Raw genomic sequence first — 17,233 nt, 5'->3', positions numbered from 1 at the left:
ACAACAGAAAAAGACATGGTATGGAGTTTCCTCCACATCGCAGGTCGGACAGCGGTCTGAATGGTCAAGAGCGAACGTAAACAGATTTCATCTGTAACCACCATGTCTGTCCAGGAATTACGTAAGACTATAATCAATTGATCTGTGAGTCCTACTGCACTAATTCCTTACATTCCCAATCAGATGGTAAGTACACTGACCTTTCTCTCCCAAATCCCACCGTTTTTGCCAAGTATTCATCAACTGTTGTAAATTGGCCACAATCAATCTCTTTTTCTCCGAAGAATGAAACATCCTTAATTCTCTACACTTCCTTCTGTGAGCAATTAGGAGGTCAGTTGTATAACACTAGTCAGCACCTCTGCAGCCTCTCTTGAGATTGTACGAAAATTTGCCGAAATCCGGAGGCAGCATCTCCTATGCAGCGCAGCAAGTATTCCCATATACCTTTTATACCTCAGGACATCTGCCCCATATAACAGAGAAGGACACGCCACACTTGTTAATAATCTCCTCCTTAGTTCTTCAGACCCCCTGGAATTCGGAAGTAAGATGGTAACTGCATGCATTGTCCTATCCGCTCTCTCACAACTTTCCATAACATGGACTCCATACCTCAATTGGGCATCAATCCAGATGCCAAGGTATTTAATGGCCAATCTGGAAGGAACCCTCCTTCCTGCCAGTTTCAACGACAGTATTTGTCGCCTTTTCTTAGAAGTGATAAGTGCTATCTCCATCTTTTTAGGGACCATCCCAAGGCCAACCCCAGCCATCCTTGTGCTGATCCTAGTATACAAAGCCTGAATTTTATCCACAATCTCTCTGTAGTAGCCCCGACTGTGAGTACTATGTCATCCATATAGCTGACCACAGCAACGTCCTCTGGAAGTGAAATTCGAAGGACTCCATCATATACTGTATTTCATAAGGTTGGTCCAAGGACCGATCCCTGCAGTACACCCTGATCAATGGTCCTAACAATCATGCCATTCTCCGCCATATAAGTCAATCGCCTGTCTCTTAAGTAAGATAATAATAATTTTAACAGATATGCAGGAACCTGCAGATTTCAGTGAGCATTCGCAATGGTGACATGAGAAACACAATTGAATGCGTTTCTTACGTCCAACTCCACCAACGCACACATTTTACGCTCTGCAAGGTACATCCAAGCTGTGCCTATCACCTCCTCCACCGCATCAGGTGCAGACCTGCCAGCTCGAAAACCATATTGTCTCCCCGAGAAGCCACCTGCATCCTCCACTGCAAGAACCAGCCTTTGCTGGAGCATACGCTCCATGATTTTCCCCAGTGTATTAATCATCGCTAGTAGATGATAAGATGATGGAAGCACCAGATCACGTCCAGATTTCAACACCAATACAAGACGCTGTGCCTTCCACGCTTCGGCGAATACCCTCTCTCACAGACAGGTATTATAAACATCGAGAAATACATCTATATTAGCTCGGACTGCCAATTTAATTTATTGATAGCGTCAACTAGTTCCTGTGCCAAGTCGCCACCACTACCGGAGCCTAAAAAACTATGTGGAAGTTGTTCTTCACTGGCATCGCATCATCAGGAGACCTACCAATAAGTCTGGCCTCCAAAGTGGCAGTCAGGACATTACCAGCCCTAAGCCCAGGTCCGTTTAAGAGCCAGGACACCTGGGGGTGCCTCAACTCCAAGCTGCCAAATAGCCGTCCTTCAGTTGTTTCATGGAGATAGACAATGGCCAATATATCTAATGCACCATCTCTTCTGTCTGGAATGCCAACCACTGTATTGGAAAATGCCTTTTTTGGCCAAACCTTTCTTATAAAATCCACAAGTTTGTGTGAGGGCACCCCATTATCAAACTCATCAGCTATAGGGCACCCAGTATCAACCATTGTCTGGGTAGTCGCCTCGACCATTTGGTTCTTCTTAGTAGCTTCGGTTGAAGTACAAACCAGTCTCCGTAAGTCTTTCAGAGCAGCAGTGAACTCCGAATCAATTTCTTTTATACTTTTAACATTTTTATCCATGTTTTTTCTTAGTTCCTTGGCTAGCTTTTCAAACCATCATCTCCATGTCAAGAGGTATGTCCTCCTCTTCGGTGGAGGACTGCTTCACTTTTAGCCATTTGACTCCCTCCCTGCCCTCCACAGTTGCTTTGGGGGCCAAGCCTCCAACCAGTGTGTCAGATGTTGCAGCGTCTGTGGCAATCGGGACTCATGCGGTGAATTCTGTGGGATGTGGTTGATGGCTTACAAACAGGTTCGTTCCCGGCGTGCTGGAAGGAGGTCCAGCTGGTCTTCCTCCCAAAACCAAGTGTTGACTGACAGTTACTGGCTGCTTTACCTCCTTAATGACGTGGGTAAGGCGGTCTAATGAATGTTAGCTATGCGACTTATCAAAGAAATTAGTTCTGGCCCTGGACTACACAAGAACCAGTTCGGCTTCTGGAAGGGGCAGTCGACTGTACAGGCACTCTTGAAGGTAACAATCTAGACAAATGGTATGAGGAGGGGTATTTGACACACGAGGCGGCTTCCGATGATCATTTTATTGGTTTGCAACCCATTTGGTTCAGTCCTATGGGACGCCATTCTCGAGTCTTTATGAAGGAAAGGTGTCAGTGTGTATCTTCTTCAGCAGATCAGGGATTATCTATGGGAGAGATGGGTCTCTGTCGAGATACAGCAAGGTGAACCGTATTCAGATGCTACGGGGGGGTCCTGCAGGGTTCTGTGCTCGGCCCGCTTCTCTGGAATGTTGTTTTTGATGTACTCCATTTCCAGCTCCCAGAACAGATGTTAGCCATTGCATATGCTGATGATTTGGCAATCCTGATTTTCAGCATGTCCGAACAAGAACTATGGGATTGAGACAACGTGGCCCTCTTTCAAATTACTGGTTGGCTGACGAATCATGGTCTACTGTTTTCTCTACACAGAACTGAATACATTGTTTTGGCTGGCAGGAGGACAGTGGGACAAATAGACTTGCATATTGGAGAACATCTAATTCCAACTAAGCGCACCATCCAATACTTGGCGTAACCATTGATAGATCATGCAGGTTCAGTGATTACATACTTGCAGTCTGTGAGTGGGCGGAGAGAACACTCAAGGCCCTGAAGCGCCTCCTCTCATCTTAAGCGGCACTACTTGCATCCAAAAGGAGGATCATTATGTAAAATATAATGTTATCATTCTGTATGCTGCTCTGGTCTAGGGTGCCACCCTGCAAATTAAGAGGAACCTGGCTAGGCTTCAGTGTCTACATTGTTGATCGTTGCTGGGGGTCATTTCAACCTATCGAACGATCTCCTATGATGCTGCCTGCGTGCTAGCTGGTGTTCCCCCTATAGATCTTGTGGTCAAGGAGAGGATAGAAAGATATGCCGGGACATCTGCAACTTTGGCATGTGATATGAATTATAACATCTAGCAGGAACAGTGGCAGGCCAGCGAAAAGGCTGTCTGTACGAGGGGCTTGGTACCAAACCTGAAATTATGGTGCTTGAGGAAGTGTGGTGAATTTAATTACTATACCACACAGATGTTCATAGGGCATACTAACTTTGGTGGTTACCCCTAACATATCATGAGACATGAGTCCCCTAACTGCATGTATTGTACGGAACATGACTTCATTGAACACACACTGTTCCAGTACCCTGAATTGGAGGAACAGAGGGCTCACCCAGGGATCGCTAACTTGATACCTACAACCCTCTTATTATACATAGAACTACTACAACAGCTTCTTGGAGTGCTAGTACTAGGTTCTCGAAATCAGTTCTATGAGCTTAGGATATCGTGGAATGGAGAAGAGGCTTTTAGCTGAAAAGGCTCTAGTGAGAATTTATCATATGGTCCGGATTAAGACAGAGGCTGAAAAGATGAAAACCGACAAAGATGGAGAAGATAAGGACAAGTGAGCGAGGGGGTGAAGGACAGCCTCCTGCAGAGCTCTCGTGCATCTGTGCTTGCGTGGTTGGACAATGGTGATGATGCACGGGGACTCCGGATCCCTGAGCTCGAGATATTTCCCAGGGCTGAGTAATGCTTAATTGCAGGTCCAGTCCGGGAGGGGACTCTGATGAGATAGGAGGTTTAGTTGGTAGGGTGCAGGCAAAACATACAAACTTTAATAACATCTTGCAGAACCTGTTAGCAAGCCCAACACTCTGCCCATAAATGGTGGGTCTCCTGACTTACCAAGAAAAAAAAGTTAATCTATAATTTTATAAAATTAATATATTTTTTTTACAACTGATGAAATATTTTATCAAGTTTCAATAGTTTGTTTAATTTAGAACAAGTTACATAAAATATCCAGTATTACAGTTTGTAGTCTAGAAATACTTTTTGTTTAATATGCTTATTTACTATTCTACTTCTAACAAGATTTCTCTTGTTAAGTAATCAATTATAAACACTTCTTCCACCTGTTTTTCTTTTCTCTTTTTACATCTGGTATTGAATCCTAAACTACTTTGACTAATTTATCTTCTTACATTTTGTCGACATGGTCATTTCATTCTTCTCTTCTGTCCACTGTAAACACTGTTACATTGTTGAACTATCTCAACAAGTGATTTTAGTGGTAACAATGTTATTATGTTACTGAAGTAAGCAAATCTCTTTTGTATTATTATTTAAAATTTTTTCCCATCTAGCCATTTTTGGACAATTTGGGCATGCGTAGAGTGGCCATGAAATTTGGCCAAAGGTACTCTTGCATGAACAAAAGAGATTTATCTTGATGTTGCACAGGACACACTGGTGTGTGCCATTGGTAAGCCTAACTTCCTTAAGAGATTGACAACAGGTGATGAATCTTGGATGTAAAGGTAAGACTCAAAAACTGAAGCTCAGTCACTATAGTGGAAATTACCTTCATCCCTAATGCTAAAGACAAGTAAGAAACAAAGTGGAAGTGATATAAGCTGTATTTTTTTTTTTTTTGAGCGAAAGATTTGTAATCATGATTATGCACCAAAAGTTTGACCAATTGTCAACAATCAGTACTATTTAGAGGTTCTGCATCATCTTCATGATACAGTTCAATTCAAGAAACAGATGAGTGACAATTGCAGTTTTCTAATGATAACACACCTATCTATGTGTCATATATAATTCAAGATTTCTTAGTCAAGCAAGTAATTCCTCAGTTTCAGACTACTTATGCACCAAACGTAATACTCTTATGTTTTGAGATACCACTGAAAGAGTCCATTTCAACAATATCTGTGGTTAAAATGCAGCTGGTAACTATTCCAAAAGAGGACTACAAAATATGTTTAGGAATGGAAGGGCTGCTGGATTAAGTGTTTGGAGATGCAAGGAGTACTTTGAAATAGACTTTCAAAGTCTATTAGCAGTACTTTGAAAGCCATTCGGGAAACTATTTTTTTCATGTTCTGTGATCAAAAAAAAACCATATATCATAATCTGACTCCAGAACAACTGAAGCCTAGATCCAGATGGGATACCTGTGGCTGTCCTCAAGGGTCTCATGCAGTGAATTCTGTCGGATATGGTTGATGGCTTTTTGAATAGACCTTGTATAAATTACTCTGTGACGATTTTTAATACTTACTGTAAGTATAACACCATCTGTATGAACATATGCTTATTTCTTTTTTAAAAACTTTGTATCCTGGTAAAAACATTAATACAGGGTGTCCCATATAAAACACAACCCAACATTATATTGGTAGGTATTGAAATAATAAAAAGGCATGTGTAAATGTAATTTTTATTATTACCAAACATTACCTTACATTTAATCCATAACATTAATTCTCTCACGCAGAAATCGACGGAACCATTGACAATATTGTAGTCGTTTTTCTTTGTCGGGCTCAAGAAGTTGATGAACCGTTTGAATGCGATAAGGTCGTAATTGTAATTGTTTGGTCGCCCGATGAACAGTTCATTTAGACAAATTAATTTCAGCAGACAAACGTCTGATCGCTTTATTTGGTGAGGCGAGTAATTGATCTTTGATTTCAGTGACTGTATCTGTATTCAACACTGACGCAGATCTTTTGTGTTCCTTGTTATTAATAGAACCAGTCTCTCTAAATTCTGCAACTAACCTTAATACAGATGTTTTGTTAGGAGCTGGTTTATCTGGGTACTTATGGCGAAACAAATCTTGCACTGCAACCACTGATTTTGTACTGAAGTACGACTCAACGATGAAAACACGTTCATCTAGTGAAAACACCATCTTGTCTCTAACAATACACTGAATGTTATGATTGCATTGTTGTTACTATCTGTAGTGTTCTACTGCATCGGCGTGATGCTCAGATGTTGGACGAGTCCATTTCAGTAACGAGTAGGAAAATAAGCTTGACTTTTGAAATTTCATGGATGAGTGATTGATGGGTTACGTTTTATATGGGACATCCTATATAACTAATAACATTGTAAATTAGTTAATTTATTATTTTTATTATAATTTTTTTTTTTCTGTGCAGTGTTTTTACAACTTTGTTCATTACTTCAATGCTTTTTTCTTGGGAATGAGTAGTTTTTAACAGCAGATTGTGTGTAACTTATTGAACTGATAATTGCAATTTCCAGAATGTTATTTTATATTTTTGTTTTTGAAAGCATTTAATACATGTACTAAGTATGTCCTTGCTCTATAGTACCAAAATATTTGGAATTTAATGTTATTTTCAGATGAACTTTGTATAATTTACATACATTTTGTCTAAATCTTTGGCTGTTGTGTTAAGAGTGCATATTCATTTTTGTAACGAACTTAAGTTACTTTTTTCTTATAGGAATTGCAGAGTTGGAATACATGGGAAGATCCAGTAAGTGTTGTTACAGATCATACACCTAATACAGTTCAACACTACATTGAAATGTATCGTCAGCAACAAGTGGCTCAAAAAGTTGAAGAAGAGCCACAGACTGATTTTTTTCAGGTTATTACCTAATATTGTTTTTGTCTTTTTTTATAATAATAACAGTTGTATTACAATAATATGTTAAGAGTATTTTTTGCTGACTTCTCTCCATCGCTACAAATTTTTGATAGAAATCCAATTGAAAAAAATTAAACCTTTCCATTTTACTATTGTTTTTATTTACCCATTGACAGCATAATGTACTATGATGGTACTGCATGATGTATACCATGTAATACCTTATGGTAGCATATACCTTCATGATATGCTTATGAAGCATGCACATGAATCTTTACACTTCTCATAGTTGATGTTATGCTGGTGTATAAGAAGCATTAATTACATAGGTCAATAATGAAAGAGTTGTTTGAAAACTAATAACTGATTCTTATAGATTTTTATATGTTGGTTTCAGGAAAATAGTCAGAAAATTGTATCGTGTGACATTTTTTTCAATAAATTAATTTTTTTAATATTATCAAAATTGATCAATATATTTTATTTATAAAATGTTGAATAAAAAATTAGGCCTGTGTTAATTTTTTGGATACTTTATTATTAGTTTGGTTATATGGAATGAATAAAAATAGTGTTCATAAATTTGGTTTGATATAATAAGATGAGTGACTAACAAGATGATGTAATATGATTAATTAAAGTGGCTTCACGAGTCATTTTTGTCAAGCTGTTAGCCAAGGTGATGACTCGCTTATTCCTTCTCCCCTTTACTGTACTGAAATAAAAATAAATCAGTTGCAATTAGAACATTGTGTTGAAAAATGTGTCTATTGTTAAATAGTTTACTAAATCTTCTATAGTGTTTTAGTCTTCTTTCATTTTTTGAAGTTATTTTATTTATGCTGTTCTTGTGTTTTTATATTTCAAAATGGCTTCAAAGGGTTGTGCTAATTTATGTAATAACTTCTGTTACATTTGCGGGGAGTTTGTGGTGAAGAAATAGCAAAGAAATATTACAGATTTTGTTAAAAAATGTACTACACCTATTTTGGGGTAAAATTTGGTGACCAAGATAAAATGTGGGTCCCTTACACAGTTTGTTCTACTTGTGTAGTAGCGCTACGCAAATGGACAAAAAATAAGAAAAAGTCTTTTTGATTAGGAGTACCAATAATCTGGAGAGAACCACAAAATCACAGTGATGATTGCTACTTTTGTTCTTGTAATCTACAAGAGTTCAATCTAAAAAGTAAGAAAGAAATTGTGTATCCAAATTGTTATTCAGCAATATGCCCTGTACCTCACGGCCCTGGTTACCTGTACCTTCAGTTCCAGAAATACTAGAAGATATACTGAACAACTCTAAAACAGAGTCACAGGATGATGTCTGTGACAATGATAATGATGATTTTACTTGTGGTAGTTCCGAACAACTTTTTTCATAGCATAAACTGAATGACTTATTCAGAGATTTAAGTCTTCCTAAAAATTCAGCAGAACCTTTAGAATCTAGATTAAAAGAAAAAAACTTACTGGTCCCTGGCACTTCTTTATCATGGTACAGAAACAGAGAAAATATTTTTACTCCATACTTTAATGAAGATTGAAGATTAATTTATTATAACAATGTTCTTGGTGTAATGGAGCAATTGAACATAAAGTATGATGTGAAGGAATGGAGGCGTTGTTTATTAACTCATCCAAAAGAAGCCTCAAAGCTGTTATTCTTCATGATGGCAACAAATATGCTTCAGTGTTGGGTAGGACACTCCTTGTGTCTGAAAGAATGCTACTAGAATTTAGAAGTGACCTAAAAGTAATTACTATTCTTTTTGGGTACCAAGAAGAATAGTAATATCCTTGCTTCTTGTGTGAATAGGACTACACCTATTTTGGGGTAAAATTTGGTGACCAAGATAAAATGTGGGTCCCTTACACAGTTTGTTCTACTTGTGTAGTAGCGCTACGCAAATGGACAAAAAATAAGAAAAAGTCTTTTTGATTAGGAGTACCAATAATCTGGAGAGAACCACAAAATCACAGTGATGATTGCTACTTTTGTTCTTGTAATCTACAAGAGTTCAATCTAAAAAGTAAGAAAGAAATTGTGTATCCAAATTGTTATTCAGCAATATGCCCTGTACCTCACGGCCCTGGTTACCTGTACCTTCAGTTCCAGAAATACTAGAAGATATACTGAACAACTCTAAAACAGAGTCACAGGATGATGTCTGTGACAATGATAATGATGATTTTACTTGTGGTAGTTCCGAACAACTTTTTTCATAGCATAAACTGAATGACTTATTCAGAGATTTAAGTCTTCCTAAAAATTCAGCAGAACCTTTAGAATCTAGATTAAAAGAAAAAAACTTACTGGTCCCTGGCACTTCTTTATCATGGTACAGAAACAGAGAAAATATTTTTACTCCATACTTTAATGAAGATTGAAGATTAATTTATTATAACAATGTTCTTGGTGTAATGGAGCAATTGAACATAAAGTATGATGTGAAGGAATGGAGGCGTTGTTTATTAACTCATCCAAAAGAAGCCTCAAAGCTGTTATTCTTCATGATGGCAACAAATATGCTTCAGTGTTGGGTAGGACACTCCTTGTGTCTGAAAGAATGCTACTAGAATTTAGAAGTGACCTAAAAGTAATTACTATTCTTTTTGGGTACCAAGAAGAATAGTAATATCCTTGCTTCTTGTGTGAATAGGACAGCTGGGACAAGAAAGAACATTAGACTAGAAAAGAATGGCCAAGTAAGGTATTATTAGAACCTGGGAGCAAAAATGTAATACGGAAAAGTTTGGTTGATTCACGGAAAGTCCTTTTACCTCCAATTGACATCAAACTGGAATTGATGAAACAATTTGTAAAGGCTCTATCTAAAGAAGGAAAGTATTTTAAATACATGTGACATAAGTTTCCACAACTGTCAGAACCCGAAGTAAAAGAAGGTGTTTTCAGTGGTCCAGATATTCAAAAACCTTTTAAAGATGAAGTCTTTCAAACTAAAATAGAAGACATTGAAAAAGAAGCATGGAAAGCATTTAAAGAAGTCATAAACAAATTTCTTGGGAACAATAAGGACCCAAATTTTAAGTCTGCAGTGGAAAACATGCTAATGAAATTCCAAGATTTGAGTTGTTCATGAGCTTGAAGGTACATTTTCTGCATTCTCATATTGATTACTTTCCCGAAAATCTTGGTGCTGTAAGTGAAGAACAGGGTGAAAGATTTCATCAAGATATAAAGGAAATGGAACGCAGATATCAGGGAAGGTGGAATATGAACATGATTGCAGTCTACTCTTGGTGCATCAATAGAGACGATCTGCAAGCTGACTACAGCAGAAAATGTGGCCTGAGAATTGTTGAAATAAAGAAAAAGGCAGTAAAAATCTTTGTAGCGGTAAGAAAATGGACAAAAACCCTTTATTACTTTTTTTATAAATAAATGTTTTGTACGAGGAATACATATACTTGAACAATATGCCTTTTTTCCATTTTCTTTTTTTAGTATTGTGAAAAATTCTTACATGATAGAAAAAAAAACAATAGCCATTTTTGAAATCAGTGCAAAAAATAACAAAAATCAGTTATCAGATTACAAACAACTTTCAAATTCCTTAATTTTATTGACCTGTGTTATTAATCAGCTGCTTTGATTATAATCATTATGGGTATCTTTATAATTTATTTCATTTAAATGTGTATTTAAATAGAATATGGATGTAATCTAAATAAACGCATTTACAAATGTAACCTAGCAAACTGAAAGTAAACAATTTGCTGCTACAGTGGGTTACTTGTTTCACTAAAAATCGTTTGGTTGTATGAGGTGCCATGACCTAGTCAACTACATGTTTATGTGTTATGGTTTTTTTTTTTTTTGCAGGATATGACCCCTCAAATTACTCGACAGAAAAAAATTTTAGTGAAAAATGAGTTTGACAAGGTTTCAGCAACAGAAGTGTCATCTCGTTTGACATTTACTCAAGATGCTGTTCCATTGGTGAGACATTTTAGTTGTTATTTAATAATATATTGTGTGTTCAGTTTACATAATATAAAATATTAATATAATTTGTAATATTAAAATATTCTGTATAACAGTGAATTAGATTAAACTGAACATTTTATTTTGCTTTCTTTGTTTTTAATTTTTTTGCAAGATTATTAATATAACATTAATATTTAATATATTAGTCATCAGTATATGGCATTTAGTGTATAAAAGTTCTATTTAGTGTCTTTTCAAAACATGTGCATTTGATGTTCTCTTATATTTTATGTGGGGTTTATTCCTTTTGAGTTTTTGTTAATTTTAATTTATTATTGAATTTGAAATTCACTTTACATTCTGTATCATTTGTTCAAAACAAACTTTTGTTCAAAAGGTTCCAATGAATACTTCCTCTCCAGCATAACATTTTTTGTTTGTTCTGTAGTTTTGGATTTGTGTAGAATTATACAGTGGCAGGATTGATTAGACGGTTTAAAATTGGCTCCAAAAACTTTCCATTAATAGATAGCACAATGTTTTTATTGTTGGTTTGTTCAGCAATCCAAAATCTTCAGTCGTCATGAAACGTTGGCTAGGTGAGCTGTGTTTGTTGCTCATATGTATGCTGTTGATTGCTTTTTGTAAAACAGTGATTCAGCTACTGAATCCAACAAAAGTTTAGAGGGTTGTTTTAGCATTGAAGGAAATGGAAGTTTCACTATGCCTAATAATTTAAATCATAGGAAACTGGAATTACTGCATTGCCAAAGAAGAATTCTTTTCATCCATAAACAGTTCAGAAAATATAGAAAGAATGAGAGTAGCCCTATAATATAGCCCACAATGTTCTGCTAGACAAAAACATTCTATATCACCAAGCGCGTCAGGTAGGAGTGTTGAAACAATTCCTTTCTCTGTGCATGCAATTCTTTAGGGTGCCAACTAGTATAACATTAAATATTAAGTTGACAAAATGTCACCTTCTGACATTTAGAAGGATTATTATTATTATTATTATTATGGAAGTTTCCCAGGCTTCAGGAATTTTCTTGAGTCTCCATGCTAGCCTCAAACTCTCAACAGCAACTTGTCTCTGTCAGGAGCCATATATTTTATAATTTTTGGAAAAATTCTGCCAAGTCTCGACTATTTTCCAACTCTGTGCTTTCTCAGCACTATCCTCAGCTCATCCTCCCTAATATCATCCTCTGTAGAAACAAAATCTGACAAAACCTCTCTCACTGGTTCCTCCTGCATCTCCTCACAACTTCTTCATTCCCCAGCAGCTTCTCAAAATACTCACTTTTACCTAATCATGATCTCCCTTATGAGGTCATGGGTCAGCAGTCCACCTTCCTTATCTTTGATAAACTTTAAGGGACAGTGTTTCTCCTTTCTCATATTCTTCAACATTTTATGATATAGTTTCTGAAGTTTTCCTCCATGTATTTTCCAAAATTGTCACAGGCCACTTAAATTAAATAGGCCAATTAAATTTGATGAATGAATTACCAAACAACATTGAAAAGTACTTCTTTTTGTGGACAATTGCCCGACCCTCCTAGTTCATTTGAACAAAAATTGACTGATGGAAGCTTGTTTTCCCCTTAATACAACTGCTAAATTACAACCCATGGACCAAGGAGTAATTAAAAATTTGAAAGTTCATACTGAAAACATATTCTCAAATGCTTGAACTTTGTAGATGAAAAGAAGCATGGAAACAACTCTTTTCAATAGAACAAATAAATGACAGTATTGAATTGCAGCAACGTTTAAATTACATAAAAAATTATATTCATGTATTTATTTATTGATTCTTAGTATGTTGAATTTAAGTATTATAATGTATAATGTTTTCCATTCATGTAGTTCTCATGTGCATGAGAACTAGTTTCATGTTTCATGTTTTCCATTTATATGATGATTTTATTTAGTTTTGTAAGTTTAAGTTGTTTATTCTACTGTGTTTTAGCCGGATACAGAACTTGGTTGTTGGGAAGAGAGAGAAGGAACTGGTAGTTGGGAAGAAGCAGAACAATGGAATCCTGAAGAAATGGTTCGAGAAAAGAGAAGGCTGGAGCGCGAAAGGAGATTGGCTGAACAGGCAAAAAAACGAACTGAAAGAGAACAGTTAAAAACATTAGGCTCTCGTATAAGCTGACGCTATTTTGTGGCTTATGATTTTCTGTGGTACTACCTAAAAATGTTTACAAAAGTATCTTTTCTATAATACTGTGAATTTTAAGGTAGTGATTCATTTCAAGAAAGAAATTCTAGTTTATAATTTAAACATCAGTTTCTAAGCCGATTGGTTATTTAGATGTATTAAAAATAGAGATTACAATCCAGATTAGTTTTCTGGCACTTATGATTTTAGGATTATGTAATGTGTTTATGTTGGTTGATCTGCCAACCTCTGTGGCTGAGCAGTAACATCTTTGAATATATTTTGGAAGGCTTGAAGGTTCTAGATTTTAAGCTTGGAATTTTTCACACCCTGCAAACTTCATCTCATCCGTATAAAAAAACAATATAATTGTAGTTCAGTGTGACTGAAATTACTAAAAGAGTTAGTAAATAACAGAGTTAGGACAACATAAACTCAACTAATTTTTTGATTTTATCTTTCTTACTGAATAAAAACAATCTGGTTTGTATAATACTGTACTTATGTATATTAAGAGGATCATAACAGTAATAATTGGAGGTGATATGACAAAAGACAAAGAACTCCCATCCCTAAAAAAAATATAGCCATTTCCAAGAATAATAAGCATCCCATGATGAGCTTGAGGAAAATAAGAATTAAATAATTTTCTGTTGTTTTCTTCAGAGTTGACTATTACATATCAGCAAGCCAAACCTACTGAAATGCAGGTGAAGTTCAGTCCTACAAGTTTCAGTTTCACTTTGTTCACCACAGAGGTTATATAATGATCATCATTATTCCCAGAGAAAGCAACTTTTGATGTGTCCCTCTTGCACTTTAAATTCTTTACATTTGTCGCAATCGTAAGTAAAACCAATAGCTAGTATAATTAACAAATTAATGTACCCTTTACTGTGGGAAATAGATTATACACATAATCTTTGCTCAGTAAGGGAAATATACTTAAGAACAAAAACCATACAATGAAAACTAAGCCAAATGATTGTATGTGAACATTATTTATAGGTCTGGAATTGGTTCATGGTTATGTATTAAGAGATAAGCACCAGTTACTTATTTTTTCAGTAGTGTTTTGCAACAAAATGTTAGCGTGCAATTCACTTATTAATTTTTTCCATATATATTTGAACTTAAAATGTACTTTTGGGTATATCCTTTTAAATAATATTAAATTCGTAGGTTAATGTCTTCAAATTTTTATAAATTTTAAAGTAATTTCTAAAAAGTTAAATAATTAAAAATAACTATTATTGCTTAATTATTAACATAAAGCTTTATAATTAAGCATAATAATCCCTAAGCTATTTCTTTTAGTAAACTCTTTTACTTTACTCTATTTTAGATGCTGAAAGGCTGTTGAAATATAAATAGTTTTGCATAAGGTATTATAGTAATTGCATTATATAAGAATTGAAATATAAATAAATGAATACAAACTGACATAAAAGTTGAAATAAACCAGTGAATATAACATTTTCCTTCACAATGGAATAATACAATATAAAAAATATCAGCTCATTGGTGATGTTAACTAATAAGGACTTAAGCAAAATCTATCATGTACAATAATAATATTTTAAGAAATTTAACATTTTAATGTTGCAATAAACAAAATAATATTCAATCATTGAACTAGAAGAAAAAAATATAATTTAAAATGCTTCATTAACAAACTAAATGAAGCATGTGCTTTTTGTGTAAGTTTAATATTGTTGATGTCTGGTATAAGAGACCTAAGCCAAAAATCTGTATTTTTCAATAGAAAGAAATTGCTTTAAAAGTTCTCAAAAAAAAAAAATGATTAGTGGTAATTTATTCTATTTCATACGCTCAATATTTATCTTTATGACTAATAAGTATTTTATTATTTATTAATTTGTTAGAAGAATTTATGATTTTTTTTCTGTACCAATTTAGTCCCTTTGTCATAAAAATTTGTTGTCTTTTTGTCTAAAGTCCTTCTGACTAAATTATTTTTTATTTAAAACTATCAAAAATATTATATTAATATTATTAGCTACTTAGGTTATACAGTAAAGTAAAATTAAAACTACTGGGTTTAGTCCTATTTTAAGAGTGTTATTCAATGTGTAATATTAATAAAAATAATCACTATAATTTCATTGTTTCAGGATGTTTGAATGTTGTAAAATTGTCAGTTGTATTTTTAAAAAATCTTGAGAATTTTTTGGTAATGTGACTTAAAATAATGCAACCAGTAAATATTGTACAATTTAAAAGGTTCCCCCTCTTCATTAAGATACTTTTCAGTAATCCAGCAATGTAAAAAAAAAAACATCTTATGTCATTTCATAGATGTTTCTTGCCTTCCTCTTACCAAATGTTACCAGTTGGGAGGATGATTTATGAGAACTGTTTTTTATTTGTCTTTCTTTCTCTAAAAGCACGTTCAATGTCACATTTGATATTTGTGTGACCAGCTACTAAAAAAACTGTTAATTATACAGAAGTGGAGAAAATCAGTCATTGCTTTCAGGAACATGGCATGAAATGCCATGTTCCTGAAAGTTACCTTTTTCATGGAACATGGCATTTCATGCCATGTTCCATGAAAAAGGTTTATTAGGTTAAATAAGGTTTAAGGTGTGCGCGTGAGTATGTATTTACTTATTTATATCATATTTATATATGTTACAATGATGTTTCGGATGAAAGGACCCTTGTAAGAAATATTACATGAAGAATTCTCTGAATTTGGAAGGATTGATGTTGCAAATGCATACCTATCAGATCATGGAATTATGGGAATTATTTCTCCTTTTGAAACTAGAATGTTTAAAGTATTTTGAATATGAAAAATAATATGAACAACATTCTGCTGAATTATTACGATAACAAAATAGTCAACTTCTTGAGTCAGTAAATGAATTAGTCTTTCCTATTGATGGTAAAAAACAATGTATAGAAATTTACATATAAAAAACTTTACAATGAGTTTATTTTTATGTAATTAAGTTTTATTATTATTCCTACCCAACTAGAGTGGACAAAACATCCTAATAAAAATAGTACTCATTGAAATTATCTTTTTATTATTTCCTTAGCTATAAATTTTTTATATCTTTTGGAAGTCTGGGAAATTAATTTTTGCTAAGAAGTAGTTCACATTTCTACAAATGGGGAATTTTCTAAATATTGCACGTGAAAAAGATATAAGTAAGAAACTTCAAACTATTCTAGTTCTTACGTTTATTTCCTGTAGAATGTATTTTGTTCAATGCTTTGTCCACTATCATCCTTCCTTAGTCTTTCATTGTTAAAAATTCAGTAGTAATAATTCTTAAACTGTACACTAAAGAATGAAGTATGTTATTCTTGAGGTTATTATAATTGGATGGCTATTAAACAGAGATAAAATTATATAAATCAAAACTGTAATTATAAAAGACTGATGAGATAAATAAAATGTTTTACTTGATTGTTTGTAAATGTTTTATAAAATAAGTGACTTATGATTAATAAACAAATTATTTTTAAAAACACATGTGCAAATTACTACACAAAGGAATGCAACTACTTTTGATAATATTCACTATAAAAGTAGCTATTAAAAATTCCTGGTTACCAACTTAAGTAAAATTAAATTTTATCTTTTCTTTTTAAAAGTATTTTTATTAGGTATTAGGTATTTTTATAAGTCTCAATTTATTATTTGATGACAAAATATTAACATAAGAACAACTAAAAGAAACTTTTTTTTTTTTTTTAGTATTTGATGTACTTCATATGTTGCACTTTTTGTCAAAATTAATGTTTAAATAAATAAAAAGATTGTGAAAAGGATTTAAGTCTTTTATATCATATTTAAACTAGTGTCATATACCAGACAAAAAACTGCAAGCTGACTTAGACTTTTTTATATGATCAGGTACTGATCATATAAAATCACTAATCACAAAAAAGCTGACCCAAATCACTGTTTCATATAATTCCAATAGAATAAAGAAAAAAAATGCAAAGCAGTTTTATAAGAACCTGTATACGAGTGATGCACTTGATAACATCAAAAGATATATGTGATCTCAGTTTTGAGGTAGATGTGAAGCAGTAGATTTTGCTAAAATTATTTATAAAACAATCTAATGTAATAATCTAGTAAATAAATATTTTAGCATAATCTACGAGGTGTGTAAGAAAA

At 34.0% G+C, this 17,233-nt stretch overlaps 1 protein-coding gene across 2 annotated transcripts in view; it reads left to right on the top strand.

The window, feature by feature from the left end:
• Nucleotides 1-16,878, top strand: part of LOC142331024 (receptor-binding cancer antigen expressed on SiSo cells) — a 29,026-nt gene extending 12,148 nt beyond the window's left edge. For both annotated transcript variants that reach the window (XM_075376608.1, XM_075376618.1), the window contains exons 3-5: nt 6,800-6,946; nt 10,794-10,910; nt 12,877-16,878. In XM_075376608.1, coding sequence (XP_075232723.1) covers nt 6,800-6,946; nt 10,794-10,910; nt 12,877-13,065 — 453 coding nt within the window. In that variant the 3' untranslated portion in view covers nt 13,066-16,878. The remainder of the gene's footprint in view (nt 1-6,799; nt 6,947-10,793; nt 10,911-12,876) is intronic.
• Nucleotides 16,879-17,233: the final 355 nt, after the last annotated feature.

Source organism: Lycorma delicatula, chromosome 1 (genome assembly GCF_047948215.1).
Source record: "Lycorma delicatula isolate Av1 chromosome 1, ASM4794821v1, whole genome shotgun sequence".
Lineage (NCBI taxonomy): Eukaryota > Metazoa > Arthropoda > Insecta > Hemiptera > Fulgoridae > Lycorma > Lycorma delicatula.
This window is presented reverse-complemented; position numbering and strand designations above follow the sequence as displayed.